The sequence below is a fragment of the Squalius cephalus genome (genome assembly GCF_949319135.1).
Source record: "Squalius cephalus genome assembly, chromosome: 1".
NCBI classification, from domain to species: domain Eukaryota; kingdom Metazoa; phylum Chordata; class Actinopteri; order Cypriniformes; family Leuciscidae; genus Squalius; species Squalius cephalus.
In genome coordinates, this window is record NC_137122.1 from 4,651,940 (window position 1) to 4,668,305 (window position 16,366).

A 16,366-nucleotide genomic window follows, 5' to 3' on the forward strand; every position below is an offset into this window, starting at 1 on the left:
TTTCAAGCACACAGTTAAAATATAGGCCTACCTACATTTTTTTTTTTTTTGATAAAGTGCAAATGCACTTTTAAAAAAATAAACAGAATTTTCACTTTGTATATTTTTCTAAAATATATATTTGTTTAGAAAATATACTAAAGTACAATTATTTTAAAGTCTGTTAAAAGTTGTATTGTGAAAATAGGTAAAAGCATGATGCTAATATACTTTTAATATATTTAAAGATAGTACAATTATTGTTAGTATATTTGCAATGTACAATTGAAAAACAGAATATATTTCAAAAACAATAAAGTATACTTTTTTTTCACTAGGGCTATCAAGTTTATAAATGACCAACTTCTACAAAATAATGTATAGTCAATTCTCATTTCACTCGCGCGTCTGTGAAGTGAAGCAGGACAATAGAGGAGAATATTTAAACAATGCGCATGTCAAAACATCAGATCCGATTTGAAACTTGTGACATATAAACGCGCACATCAACCCTATTACTTTATTTATCATTCATGTAAACACCTTGTTCGAATTCATCAATCGGATTGATTTCATTCCGATTGTGTCCATGTACACTGTAAAAATTGAATAGTTGGATCAACTTAAAAAATTACTTCAATTGGTAACACCTAAAGAAATTAAGTTTTCTCAACTTAAATTATCACATTTTATCGTGAAAAACGTGATAATTTAAGTTGAGAAAACTTAATTTCTTTAGGTGTTACCAATTGAAGTAATTTTTTTAAGTTGATCCAACTATTCACTTTTTACAGTGTAGTGTAAAGACTTGCTCCGTTATGACGAGGTTGACGCGGAGCTCAAGCTTGCGGTGTGAAACTGCCGTTAGGAAGTGGTTTCTCTTTGTTTCCCCCTTTAAGCATTCGCGCTTAGTCTCACTGTGAAAGCAGAAGCACAGTATCTTTCTCTCTCTCATACTCAAACATATGTCCTATTTGCGGTCTCTTTATCACAGTGAACATCGTGTTAAAACTTTGTTGATAAATACTTCATGACGTGTATCCGTGAATTTAGCGATCTCTCTCGTTGAAACTGGCGCTTTTAATCGTGATACGCCTATCTCTTCATTCGCGTGTGTGTTTGTTCATGCAGGAGTGAGAGAGCAGGACTTCCGGTGTGTTTTGCTCATTTTGCCTCGTAGAACTCTTCTTTAAAGGTATGTTTGCACTCTTAATGGTTATATAATTTGTTTTAAGTTTCAATGTGATTGAATAGCAGTCTAAGATATAATATTTGTTTGACTAACATCGTCAGTTACCATACACATAGGCAACAAAATATAACAGTGTTTCACAAAATATAACTTATATGTAATATAACGTTTAATGCAAATGAAAATACTAAGCATACTTGCAACACACCATCATATAAACACATCAAGAAAATGTGTGTAAATATTTTATAATATAAAGTCTTTTTGGTTATCATGCTGTGTCATTGAATAAGATTGAACCATAGTTATATTTTGTGAAACACTGTTATGTATTTTGTTGCCTACATGTATATGTGCAATTATGTATGGCACATTCATGCCTTTTAGCATTCACGCTTTCTGTGCTAATTTTGCCTCATATACTACTCCTCTTTAAAAGAGAATAAATTCCATCACTCATCCCATCCGTGCGTGATCATGCTTCTTTCCTGAGGATCTGATTGATATCTGATACAGTAGCATGAACACGACGGCTTACAAAACTATCAGATTAACTAAGGAATATGACATTTATTCATTAAGGCGAGACACTACAGGTGAACAGGGTAAAAAATGTAACTTACAGATACCACCATGAAACTTTACCAGTTGATTACTCGCATGAATTGCCAGCAGCCATATCACCCTGTAGCCCAAGACTGTGCTCCCATTGAAGATAACCAGGGCTGAGTCTGGTCAGTACCTGGATGGGAGACTCCTGGGAAAACCAGGTTGCTGCTGGAAGAGGTGTTAGTGAGGCCAGCAGGGGGCGCTCACCCTGTGGTCTGTGTTGGTCCTAATGCCCCACTGTAGTGACGGGGACACTATACTGTCAAAGAGCACCGTCCTTCGAATGAGACGTTAAACCGAGGTCCTGACTCTCTGTGGTCATTACAAATCCCATGGCACTTCTCGTAAAGAGTAGGGGTGTAACCCCGGTGTCCTGGCCACATTCCCTCCAATCGCCCTGCCAATCATGGCCTCCTAATAACCCCCATCCACTGAATATCACCTACCTATCACTCTCCAACCTATCTCTCTCTCTCTCTCTCTCTCTCTCTCCACTATAGCTGGTGTGTGGTGAGCGCACTGGCGCCGTTGTACTGTGACTGCCGTCGCATCATCCCAGTGGATGCTCACACTGGTGGTGTTGAGGAGAGATCCCCTGATATGATTGTGAAGCGCTTTGGGTGTACAGTAGTACATATGAGAGCGCTATATAAATGCCTCATTCATTCATTCATTTAAGAATAGGAGAAAAAAATGTATAGCAAGTTTTCTGTAATATTATGTTTAAATATGTTATTCAGGATATATGTAATTATCAGAGGGGATTATGAATATCTCCTTTTGTTACCCTGTAAATCAGAAAATACTGCCAATAGCCTTAAATTGATTTCCGCCCTATTTTTAGGCATATAATGTCATACAAACCAGGCCAAGAATGATATTTCAACAAATCCCTTTGAACAAAGCTTCACAATATAGTTAGGAATACGACTGTAAAGTTTGGTGTATGTAGGTGCTACAGAAGTGGAAAATCGTCACTAGGAGTGTGAGAAAAATCATTTTGAGAAAACGGCCTTTAAAGATTTATGGCAAAATTCCACTAATTTCTATTAAAAGCCATTAATTACAGACAAAATATGCTTTAGGTCCAAGTAAAATCCATGTATCACACTGTTTAACATCCAAAACTCATTATTGCTTCATCCATCACTGATCATAACATCCAAAACAACACAACAGTCCATCACACAGGTAGAATGACAAAGTATATATATATATATATTTAATATATGACATGTAGGCTATGAATCTTCTGTCTTCATTGGTAATCCCTTGTGTCTTCTTGCTAATGACAACTGTTTTCGGCTTCTCTAAGAGAATTTTACACGCATATCTTTCGACATTTTGAACCACCTCGGAAATGTCAGAGCGCGTCACGTGACGATTCTGAACAAATCACGTTTGAGAGAATTTGGCATCAGCCAATGAGATTGCGCATTTCGAGTTAAATCGCCTATTTTTCTTTCATGATTAGTTGCTGATAAACAAGAAATGACCATATTTGGATCCAACAGCATTGTACAGGAGAGAGAGAGCTTTCTAACGGTGTGTGTGATGAAGAAATCTACAGACGCAAACAGACAAAGTGTAGTAAAATAAAGACCTAAATGTGTTTTTTGGACATATTTTCAGCACAAGTCTGAAAGAAGACATGTTACTGAAGACAAATAGTCCAAAATATCAAAATTGACCAGTGTAAAAAAGCGATGTTTTTGCCTGCCGTGTCTCGTCTGTCAAGTCACCTTCATGTATATAGCGCTTTTAACAATATAGATTGTTTCAAAGCAGCTTTACAGTGATAATAGGAGGGTACCTTTTCTCCCTCAGAGCTGGGTTTGGCATTGTTCATTAAATCTAACAGTAAATCTAACAGTAGCCTATGTTTATTCCTGTTTACGCTTTCAACTGTTGTTCTTACCATTATTTATAATTGGAAGAATTTCCATTATTATATTCTGATGTCCATGAGCATAAAAACAAACTCAGTAACTTATATATTCTTGATTTTGGCAGATCAACTCCTCACACTACAATTCATCTTGAGTGAAGCTCCTCCCACTACATTCACATCATCAGTGAAGCTCCTCCCACTACATTCACATCATCAGTGAACCTCCTCCCACTACATTCACATCATCAGTGAAGCTCCTCCCACTGTAATTCATCATCAGTGAAGCTCCTCCCACTGTAATTAATCATCAGTGAAGCTCCTCCCACAGTAATTCTCCAATAAATGCTGTAAATTCCCATCAGCTGCAAGTGAAGACGAGCATCAGAGCATCAGGAAGAGCTGAAATCTGCAAAGACTGAGTTTATTAAAGAGGACAGAGAGAACATGAGTGATCCAGAACCCTGCAGAATGAAACACACTGAAGATCCTGAAGAACAAAGAGGTTGGTGTTTATTCTTCATTCATTCATGATGCTGAAGAACATTCATGTTAGAAACATTCAAGCACTTCATCACATTTAGATATACAGTTCAACTATGAAATGGCTGCAAAAGTTTCTGTTGTTTTAACACATGGTCTGTAAAGGGAGGTTTCATATTTATTGTCAAGATCAGGCCAAACTAAATCTAAATATTTTAACTTTTTTATTTTACAACATATTGTTTACAATTTGTAACAATGTTACCAGAATTTTGTGAGTATTTTTAATTAATGTCCAAAATGTAAAAATGTTCAATCTACTCTGCTTTACTGCAAACATTTGTGTTCTTTCTCGCAGTGAAATTCACTTGATCTTGTGTTTCTTGTGTCCCACTTTCACATGCATGTGAAGTCAACGGAAGGAGAAGTTTAGTGTGAACAGCCCTTAATTAAAACGTTTTTGTAGTTTTTAACATAATTAAATATCAATCTAAAAGTTGGTCAAGTCACCTTTATTTATATAGCGCTTTTTACAATACAGATTGTATCAAAGCAGCTTCACAGTGATAACATGAAAATAATACAACAAAGTTTGTTTCTAGAAGAAAATTGCATCATCGTCCACCCAAAATAAGGCAGATCAGTAATATTGTTGAATATTAAATGTCCCCAACTAAGCAAGCCAAAAGCCAAGGCAACAGTGGCAAGGAACCAAAACTCCATCAGGTGACAGAATGGAGAAAAAAACCTTGGGAGAACCCAGGCTCAGTCGGGGGCCAGTTCTCCTCTGGCCAACGAGCGAACAGTGTATGATTATGATCCAGGCAGCGTTACAGGTCAGAGGTCAGATTGGTCGTGTCGATGAGGCCTTCACAGGGCTGATGAGGCTGGCACCTCAGGATGCGTCATGGGTAGGTCCAGGTGCAGATCCACCATCTGATCTGGATACGGTCGGGGTCTACCTCACTTCAGGAAACGGAGAGACTGGTGGACACTTCAGGACTGCGTTGTCGTCGCGTCCAGGCGCTGGTCCTTCATCAGATCTGGATACGGCCTGGATCCGGCGGAAGAGGAGAGACTAGTTGACACTTCAAGACTGCGTTGTCGTCCCGTCCAGGCGCTGGTCCTTCATCAGATCTGGATACGGCCTGGATCCGGCGGAAGAGGAGAGACTAGTTGACACTTCAAGACTGCGTTGTCGTCCCGTACAGGCGCTGGTCCTTCATCAGATCTGGATAGGGCCTGGATCCGGCGGACTGCGGTAAACCTCGGGATAAACAGAGAGACTAATATTAGCGTAGACACCATTCTTCTTATGATGTAAAGAGTACATCATGATTTATGGGAAGTGTTCCTGGTTCCGGCTGACCTAATCTATGCAGCCTAGCATTGAATTATAGAAGTCTATATAATGTGTATAATATATATAATGTGTTATGTGTATGCTAGGCCAAAGAGATGTGTTTTTAGTCTAGCTTTAAACTGACAGAGTGTGTCTGCTTCCCAGACAATGTTAGGAAGACTGTTCCAAAGTTTTGGTGCTAAATAGGAGAAGGATCTACCGCCAGCAGTCGATTTTTAATATTCTAGGTATTATTAACTGGCCGGAATTTTAAGATCGCAATAGACGTGAAGGACTATAATGCGTTAAGAGCTCGCTCAAGTACTGCGGAGCTAAACCATTTAGTGCTTTGTAAGTAATCAGCAATATTTTAAGATTTAGGCGATGTTTAATAGGGAGCCAGTGCAGCGTTGACAGAACCGGGCTAATATGGTCATATTTCCTGGTTCTGGTAAGAACTCGAGCTGCTGCGGTTTGGACCAGCTGTTGTTTGTTTATTAAGCGTGCAGGGCAACCACCCAGTAGAGCATTAGAATAATCTAGCCTTGAGGTCATGAACGCATGAACTAATTGTTCCGCATTTGTCAATAAGCGCATGTGGCATAATTTAGATTTATTTTTAAGATGAAAAATGCGGTTTTACAGATACTAGACACGTGACTTTCATATGAAAGATTGGTATCAAATAGCAGGTTCCTAACTGACGACGAAGACTTAACAGAGCAGCCATCGAGTGTTAGACAGTATTCTTAAAACTCTCGCTATTATGTGAGGAAGGTTTTTGTCCAATATTTAGAATCTCTGTTTTTTCAGAATTAAGTAGTAGGAAATTACTAGTCATCCAATTTTTTATATCAGCTATGCATTCTGTTAATTTTGTGAATTGGTAAGTTTCGTCTGGGCGTGAAGAAATAAAGAGCTGAGTATCATCGGCATAACAGTGAAAGCTAATTCCATGTTTCCTAATGATATATCCTAATGTAGCATGTACAGAGTGAACAGCAGCGGTCCTACTACTGAGCCTTGTGGTACGCCATACTGAACTTGTGATCGATGAGACATCTCTTCATTTACTGCTACAAACTTATAACAGTCAGATAAGTATGATTTAAACCATGCTAATGCAATTCCACTAATGCCAACATAATTTTCTAGTCTATTTAAAAGAATGTTGTGGTCGATAGTGTCAAATGCAGCACTAAGATCAAGTAACACTAATAGAGAGATATAACCACGATCGGATGATAAGAGCAAATCATTTGTGACTCTAACAAGAGCAGTCTCGGTACTATGGTACGGTCTAAATCCTGACTGAAAATCCTTGCAGATATCATTTCTTTCTAAAAAGGAACATAGTTGTGAGGATACTGCCTTTTCTAGTATCTTTGACAGAAAAGGTAGATTCAAGATCGGCCTGTAATTGGATTAATTCTGTACGATCAAGTTGCGTTTTTTAACAAGCGGTTTAATCATAGCTAGCTTAAAAGTTTTCGTACATATCCTAGTGACAAAGATGAATAATGATATTAAGAAGAGGATCTATAACCTCTGGAAGCATCTCTTTCAGTAGCTTAGTCGGTATAGGGTCTAACATACATGTTGTCGATTTAGATGATTTAATGAGTTTAGTAAATTCTTCCTCTCCTATAGCAATGAATGAATAAAATTTTTCTTCAAGGAGACTACAATGCACTGCCTGATGCGATACTGTAGTAGACGATTGCATAGTTATAATTTTCTCCCTGATATTATCAATCCTGTTAGTAAAGAAGTTCACAAAGTCATTACTGCTGTGTTGCTTGGAAACGTCTGGGCTAGAAGATTTATTTTTCGTTAGTTTAGTCACTATTTCAAATAAATACCTAGTGATAGGTTTGAAAAATAAGCAGATCTAGCAGTTTTTAACTCTTCCGAGTCGCCGATCACGCCGGCGTGATCAAATCACATGACCAGTTTAAGACGTTGAAGCATAAAAACAAAGTCACGTTGAGCGCTGCTGTCCACTTCTGTCGAAAGTGCTGGCTTGAAACTCTATTTTACTTTTTGTTTTGTGTTGATAGACCAAGTAAAAACGGAGATATGATAATTTAAACTTTATATAAATTTTTTTTGAAAATATTGACGCGTTCGTAAAGGAACGCAAGATGGGATGCGACAGGCGTTGCATTTATTCTCATAACTTCGTCGGTTTTTGTCATAAAACAAAACGGAGAAAAATGTGTGAATCTGCTGACTCTGCTCTTCAGGCTGCACATTTTAGGGAGTGGAGGAGGAGCCAACTGAGCAAAGAAGTGAAATTGAAAGGCGCCCGTGGGAGTTGGGAGATTGACGGAGTAGACAGAGAGACATATATATAGAAAGAGAGAGAGAGAGATATTATTGCTAGTTTTTGGAAAAGTTTGAATAGATTTTGAGAGTAGTTTAGGAGTAGTGTAGATAGTTTAGGTAGTTTAGGTAGTTTTTTGTGGAAGGAAAATGAAGCGAATGTCTTTGGTCTCATTGTTGACAGAAACTGTTTTGAGGAGTGGCACAGATAAATAAATAAAAACTCACCTGATATTCGTTGTAAATAGTTGTATATATAGTTTGATTTTGTGTTCATTTTACCTTTTGTATAGTATATTTGCACTTTTTAGGAACCCCTCTTACTCAAGGAAGGAAAGCCCTGTAATGTAGCTGTCTGTGTAATTGTACATGAAGTGTTTTGTAGAGTTTCTAAGCAAAAAAGAAAAGAAAAAAACGCCTATTGCCACACCTGCTTTTTGCTGTATATAGTTAGATTTTATCTCAATTTTACCTTTTTTATGTTGTATTTGCACTAAATGGGAACCCTCATACTCTGGGAATGCAAGGCCTTAAATATAGCTCTCTGTATAATTGTGTGCATAAACTTTTAAAAAGTGGCAAAGCTAAAAAGAGAAAAAAAAGCCTATGGCTACACTCGCTTTTTTTTTGTAAATCATATTTTTTTTGTATATAGCTTGATTATATCTGAATTTTACCTGTATATGTTGACATTTACAACTTGTGTTTACATTTTAAACCTTTTAAAATGCTTCATTGAGCATGTTTGTGTTTTTTGTAGTACAAAAACTATAATTTTTCTATTCGGATTTTGTGTTTTTTGTGTGATTTTGGGTCCAGTATGTTGATACAGTACATAAAAGTGAAAAAATAATTGTCTGTTCATATAGGTGATGTTGTGCTGAAAAAAACAATACCAAACATTGGTATGGTAAACATTTGTTTATGTCGCAAAATAAAAAGTACTCAAAAACGGCCAAAATAGCCCAAGACTCCGAAGAGTTAAGGCCTCTCTGCAAGTAATCAAGCTTTCTTTCCATGAAATGCGAAATCCCTCTAGTTATGTTTTCTTCCAGCAATGCTCCATTTTTCTGGCTGCTCTCTTAAGGGCCCGAGTGTGCTCGTTGTACCACGGCGTTGGACTATTTCCTTTAATCTTCTTTAAGGGCAACGGAGCAACTGGAAAAGAGAGAGTTAAAAGTTTCTGTTGCAATATCTAGTTCTTCTAAGCTATCCGGGATGCTGAGATGATGAAACTGATCAGGAAGATTATTAATAAAGCAATCTTTAGTGGCAGAAGTGGGTAGGTCAGAATGATAGGTCTAACATATTTATAACACAGAGTCGGCTTTGCAGCTTTGGCTAAATGTAATTTACACAAGACTAGATAATGATCTGAGATGTCATCGCTCTGCTGCATTATTTCAACGTCATCAACATCTATTCTGTGTGATAATATTATATCTAGAGTATGATTACGACAATGAGTAGGTCCTGACACGTGTTGTCTAACTCCAATAGAGTTCAGAATGTCTTTAAATGCCAATCCCAATGCATCTTTTTCGTTATCTACATGTATATTAAAATCACCAACAATTAGTACTTTATCTGCAGCCAGTACTAACTCTGATAGAAAATCAGCAAATTCTTTGATCAAGTCTGTATGGTGCCCTGGTGGCCTGTATACAGTAGTAGTGATTTATCATTTACACTAGATAGTGTTACATTAAGCACAAACACTTCAAAATAATTATATTTAAAACTAGACTTCTCAGTAATTCTGAAGATATTACTATAAATTACAGCAACACCTCCCCCTTTGCCTCTCAGACGAGGTTCATGTTTATAACAGTAATCTTGCGGGGTGGACTCATATAAAGTAATATAATTGTTTCTGTCAAACACAGCACATCTAGATTATAGTCTGTAATAATATCATTAACAATAAGTGCTTTTGAAGTAAGGGATCTAATATTCAGCAACCCGAGCTTTATCATTTGCTCATCCGTATTATATCTGTTTTTTATTTGTTGAACATCAATTACATTTTTACCCCTGAATGGGTTTAGGAGTTTTTTGTATGTCCTAATTCGGGGAACAGACAGTCTCTATATGATGATATCTAGGTCAAAGAGGCTCTATGTGATGGGATTTATCTGACCTTGGTGACGTGAGACAGCTAGTAGATGGTCGGTTTAGCCAGTCTGTCTGCTTCCTGACTTGAGCCCCAGATTGTCATGTTTGAGCTCTAAGACTATGTGCCATCCCCAGGAGGGATGAATACTCTTTTCAACAGGCCGGGTCTGCCCCAAAAACTTTTCCAATTGTCTATGAATTCTATATTATTTTGCGGACACCACCACGACAGCCAGCCATTGAGTGAGGACAATCTACTAACTATCTCATCACTCCTGCGAACAGGAAGGGGGCCAGAGCAAATTACAGTGCCTGACATCGTACTTGCGAATTCACACACCTCTTTAATATTAATTTTGGCGGAGTCGAACATCTTTAGTGCTGACGTGAATAATGATCTTGGAGAATTTACGATTAGCATTAGCCAGCACTTTTAAATTTGCTTTGATGTCAGGCGCTCTGGCTCCCAGGAAACATATGACTATGGTGGCTGGTGTCTCTATTTTCACGTTCCGTGTGATCGAATCACCAATTACTAGGGCACAATCAACAGGATTCTCAGTGGGTGTTTCACTGAGTGGGGAGAATCTGTTTGATGTCAAAAAAATCAGTTTGGTGTCAAAATATGACAGTCTATTTTATTGTGTATTGTATTTTTTTTTTATCGCGCGATTAATGCCTACTAAACTTTGTAGGTTTTTTTTCACATGCTTTTGCAACAACTAGTAATGTTAGTAAAACTACAACACCACCGGATCTAGCTAGACCGGAAACAAAATAACAGGCACGCCGCACACCCTTGTTTGGGCTTGCGAGCCGGTGTTGTGCCGAATTTCGATTAATTGCGATTAATCGCGAGTTAACTATGACATGAATGCGATTAATCGTAATTAAATATTTTAATCGTTTGACAGCACTAGTATTTTAATGTTCATATCATATTAGATAAGTGTGTCATTGATCAAACATATTTAATAGTTCTCACTAAAGAAACATGGGATTTGTGCCTATAATGTTTTAAAATAATAACTGGAAGATCAGTGTACCTCATTCAGGGAAGGTTTCAGGGACGTATAATTAATTTATAAAAAGACATAAATTATTGTAATATTTTATAGCAGTTGTCTGTTACATCTGGGATCATTTTAATCTTCATTCACTCCATAATTCTCTCTTTGAATTATTTTGATTATTTAGAACATTTGAAATTCAGGGTTTTTCTTTCATTTCAGATCCGATGGAAGAGAGCGAGGAGAGTGAAGAACTGAGTGAAGTGGAGGAGCATCATGTCAAACCTGGAAAAAAACCTTTGAGTCACGCAAAGACTAAACAGACATTTTTAAAGAAAAGAAAAGCCAAGAATTCTTTTACCTGCACTCAGTGTGGAAAGAGTTTCAAAAGCAAACATAATCTTGAGATTCACATGAGGATCCACACCGGAGAGAAGCCGTTTTCATGTGATCAATGTGGAAAGAGTTTCAGTAAATCATCACACCTTAATGTTCACATGATGATCCACACTGGAGAGAAGCCGTTCTCATGTGATCAATGCGGGAAGAGTTTCAGTCAATCAGCAAACCTTAATGTTCACTTGAGGATCCACACCGGAGAGAAGCCGTTCACATGTGATCAGTGCTGCAAAACATTTCTCTGTGCATCACACCTGAAGAGACACCTGAGAGTTCATTCGAAGGAGAAGCCGCATTCATGTTCTGTGTGTGGAAAGACTTTTTCATGGCTGGAATATTTACGTGGACATGAGAAAATTCACACTGGTGTGAGAGAGTACATGTGCTTTGAGTGTGAGAAGACTTTTATTACAGCAAAGGATTTAAAACAGCACCAGAGAATTCACACTGGAGTAAAACCTTACAAGTGTTCACACTGTGACAAGAGATTCAGTCAGTCTTCATCTCTGAAAAAACATGAGAGGATCCACACAGGAGAAAAACCTTACAAGTGTTCACACTGTAACAAGAGATTCAGTGAGTCATCATCTCTGAAAACACATGAGAGGATCCATACCGGAGAAAAACCTTACAAGTGTTCACACTGTGACAAGAGATTCAGTCGGTCAGAACATCTGAAAACACATGAGATGATCCACACTGGAGAAAAACCTTACAAGTGTTCACACTGTGACAAGAGATTCAGTCGATCAGAACATCTGAAAACACATGAGAGGATCCACACTGGAGAAAAACCTTACAATTGTTCACACTGTGACAAGAGATTCAGTCGATCAGAACATCTGAAAATACATGAGAGTAACCACACAGGAGAGAAGCCGCACACGTGTGATCAGTGCGGAAAGAGTTTCTCTCTTAAAAGTGACCTGAAGCGACACATGAAGATCCATGCAGTGAAGAAACCACTTCACCAGAGTCTGAGATCACGGTAAGTAGATCATCTTTATGTGCTGAGAAACAAAATCTGCTTTTCCACCTACAGAAAAGGTTCCAGTTGTGCTTCCACTTGAGCCTGTTACGGCACGGCACAATTACAAACCGTTCTCGGCCTTGAACTCTCAGCACACTTGGCTAACCGTGCCGAACCGTGATGGTTGAATGTGTGAAGTGACATCGCCACTCAGGATCGGTCACTTGTCACTTGTCTGTCTTAGTGACATACTGTATAAGCAATTTGAGCGATGTAAACCAAATTTATAATAAAATCAAAAGAAATAACATGGTTCCTGTGCTCACCAACCATGTCATTTTTCAGATGCGTTTTGTCCATAAGAATGTTTTTCCTATGGATACACAATTAATTTATAATTAGTTTGGTGGTTGATTATTTTCATGATCGATTTCATCAATTAGTTATTGCAGTCCTAGTTAAAGTTTGTTTTGATCATCAAAAATAATTTAAGAAAATGAAACATCATGATACTGAAGAACAAATAGGTTGGTTCATTAATCGATTGGTTCATTTATCGAGATTTGCATTGTTTCAGGTCAAGAATATAAAAAGACATTCAGTTAATTAAATATAAAATAATTTTAACGTTGAACTTTCTTGATTTTGTCATTTTATATTAATTTGACACAGGAAAGGCCTAAAAAGCAGGTGAACTGGGAAGTCTGAAGGCCTTTTCACACTAAACATTTTGTTCAAGCTGGTTTCAAATAGAAACAGAGACATTCACGCTGGACTGGAATATTCAACTGCTAATGATGCAATGCTTTTTTCTTCAGATAATATTTCTACTATTTGCTTTGCCATTTAAAGACAAGTGCTGACCAGATATAAACTTTGAGCTGCTGCAGATTCACATTTAAGAGCATTTGGTGGCACTAGTGAAACCAGCATTAAATATTGGAATTACTTTTAAATAAAATATTAGCATTTCATGAACACTTTGACCTACACTTATAAAAAACACTGGATTAAAAACAACCCATTTTGGGTTGTTTATTGGCTGAAATATGCTGTGACTGACTCCATAACCTGTCCATAAACAATCAGTGTACAGCTCTGAGAACACATTTTAACTTTCTAAGCATTTATATTCTGTATCTTTTTTTTTTTTTTTATAGTAAAATAATTTTTTTGCAAGGCGGCAGGCGTTTCCATCACATGAAAAGATCGACGCGAGACTCATTTAGGTGACTCACATCGTGTCCCTGTATGTGGATTTGCATAAATTCAAAGATATACAGAGAAATAATGAATTTATAGATTAAAAAATTTGCACAAATTTGACGAAGCACTGCTTGCAAGAGGTTGCAAAAATCACGTCTGACCCAGGATCTGGGTAACACAAAAACTACCTAAACACCGGGTTGTCACGTCTGACCCAGGATCTGGGTTACAGAAAAACTACCCAAACACTGAAAAAACCTCAAAAAAATTTGACCTAAAAGGCTCAACCCAGGATTTGGGTAGAAAAAAATAACCAGATTTTTTAGTGTAGTGGTGGGAATAACGAAGCTTTTCAAAGGTTTGAATCAGTTGATCAAAGTGCTTCGTAAATCATTATTCACTGTTTTGAAGTGTTCGAAAAGTCAGAACAATGTAAATGCAACACAAACTCTTGCCAAACATGCATAAAAACACCTTTTACAAACCATTGCAAATGTGTTATTGAAGTAATCAATCAAATGCAATCAACACATCATCCAATATCATAAATATTAAGGATCTGTATAACATGTGGGCTTTTAATACTCAGCTAAACAGGCCAATAAGAGACTATTATCTACTGTTATTCCTTTTAATTATGCAAATGTCTCATTAAAACGTCTACAGATGTTTAAAACTGATCAGAGATCAGGCAAAACCCATAGACACTTGTTCAGTGGTTCGCTGCATGATGGGTTCACAGAGATCATTGACATTTTGAAATGGTTATGAAGCAACAAAGCCTCATTTACTGAAATCACGTGACTTTCACAGTTTGATTCACGCTCTGAACCACTGATTTGAAACAAAAGATTCATAAAGGTGTCTGAGCTTTGTGAAGCAGTGTTTCGAAATCGCCCATCACTACTTTAACTACATGAGTAAGACATGATTAGCAAGCTGTTTGCATAAAATAGTACATTGAAACTCACTTTATTTAATGTTTCTTTTAGACCTGATGGACGTGAAGAAGAAAGAAAAAGCAGAAGGCAATAAATCTGTCTCCTGCCCTCAGTGTAAAAACGCTTCACATGTAAATCAAGTCTGAAGATTCACATGAGAGTTCACATTGGGAAGAAGCATCTCAGGATTTCTCTCTGAAATCACATCTTCTCATTCTGAAGAAAGACCATTTAACTGTGATCAGTGCGGTAAACTGTTTCATTGGGCTTCAGTCCTGAAGAAACACCTGAAGATTCACACCAAGGAGAAGATTCATCCTTAATATTACAGCAGAAAAGACACGGCGGTGTGTGTTTCAGTGAAGAAGGCCTTTACTACAGAAGATGAACTGAAAGACCATCAGAAAATTCACACTGGAGAAGAAGGCCATAACACTGTTAAGAGAGATGTGAATCTGATATTAATTTTTAACTCGTTCTTCATTGTTTTTCATCAGAACATCTAGTTTATCTTCCACTTCTACTCTTCCATGCAAACGCAAGATATACTTTCATGTATCTTTGAAACTGGACACTTTTCTTTTCTTCTTCTCTTGAGATGCTTCGGCTCTTATAAGTCAGTAAAGAGAGAGAGAGAGATCTGTCTCATTCACTTTTACTTAATGTTTGTATTTGTTATGTAATGATTGATTAAACTCTTTACTCATTTTATCAACATCTCATTGTGTCCATTTCCTTATTTTCAGCTGATTCTGCTTGAATTAGTTATTTTAGTTCTGAAAGTCATGAAGTATCCTGATATGATTGCTTTTTGAGCTTTCCATGTTTTCATTTTCTCAATAGAGCTTTTAAATGCCTAATAAATTATATTTCACTGCACACATGACTGACATCGAATGAGATTGCTGTCTGTCTTCATTATTAACTGTTTCACCCTTGATATCCAGTATCATGTTTGAGACTATATCAGAAGATGAGAAAACCGCATTAGATAGTTCATTAACCCGACTAAGTTGGCAGAACTCAAAACATTTAAGGAAATCAATTGCAATCAAAGTTTAAGTAAGCAGAACTAGCAGATTTTTATTTTGTACTTAAACAGTTCAAGTTAAGAACAATTAAAATGTATGTGTACATTAATTCATACAATTAACTTAAAACTTTCATATAATCTCAATGTGAACTCTTTTATTAGTATAAACTTAGTTAGCTTTTAAAAGCTAATATGCTAACATATTAATTTGTTAACATATTAGCAATAGTATGTGATACAGAAGCACTTGCTGTATGAGCGCAACAACACTGAAAAAAATGATTCATTGACTTAGTTGAATTTACTAAAAAAAATTATGTTAATTGGTTCCACATAATTCATTTTAGCTACATTTAAACAAATGCATTACGTTGAACTAAGTTCAACTTAATGCATTTGTTTAAATGTAGCTAAAATCAATTGTGTGGAACCACTTACGATAAAAACATTTAGTAAATTCAATGAATTTACTGAAATCATTGAATTTACTAAAAAAAATTATCGTAAGTGGTTCCACACAATTGATTTTAGCTACATTTAAACAAATGCATAAAGTTGAACTAAGTTCAACGTAATGCATTTGTTTAAATGTAGCTAAAATGAATTATATGGAACCAATTAACATATTTTTTTTTAGTAAATTCAACTAGTCAATGAATCATTTTTTTCAGTGAATATAAAGGGATTATTTGCTCTCAAATCAAGCTGCATGCACCACTTGTCACCATGATGGTAACTATCAAGCCAACATTAACAGAAATTCTTCTAAATTAGCATAACAAAACATTAATCACAACCAAATCTCACAATTAACATTAATCTTACACAAAAAAAAAACACATTATATTACACTTAATTTTAGCATTTACTCTCC

The 16,366-nt window shown here is 36.6% G+C and overlaps 2 protein-coding genes across 3 annotated transcripts in view; both read left to right on the top strand.

Moving 5' to 3' along the window:
• LOC307156367 (uncharacterized protein) overlaps positions 1 to 16,366 on the top strand; it is a 1,306,365-nt gene that overhangs the window by 733,859 nt on the left and 556,140 nt on the right. The window lies entirely within an intron of this gene.
• LOC307156339 (uncharacterized protein) lies at positions 869 to 15,177 on the top strand. The gene is made up of 4 exons (XM_079867632.1): positions 869 to 1,174; positions 3,794 to 4,173; positions 11,166 to 12,330; positions 14,511 to 15,177. The coding sequence occupies exons 2-4, from the start codon at positions 4,116 to 4,118 to the stop codon at positions 14,551 to 14,553; spliced, it is 1,266 nt and encodes a 421-aa protein (XP_079723758.1). The 5' UTR covers positions 869 to 1,174; positions 3,794 to 4,115; the 3' UTR covers positions 14,554 to 15,177.

What these genes read in the sequence shown, in the direction of transcription:
- LOC307156339 (XM_079867632.1), top strand. Translation starts at nt 4,116, where the DNA reads ATGAGTGATCCAGAACCCTGCAGAATGAAACACACTGAAGATCCTGAA. An exon ending in AGATCCTGAAGAACAAAGAG is followed by an intron (nt 4,174 to 11,165) that starts GTTGGTGTTTAT and finishes CTTTCATTTCAG; the next exon opens with ATCCGATGGAAGAGAGCGAG. An exon ending in CACCAGAGTCTGAGATCACG is followed by an intron (nt 12,331 to 14,510) that starts GTAAGTAGATCA and finishes TGTTTCTTTTAG; the next exon opens with ACCTGATGGACGTGAAGAAG.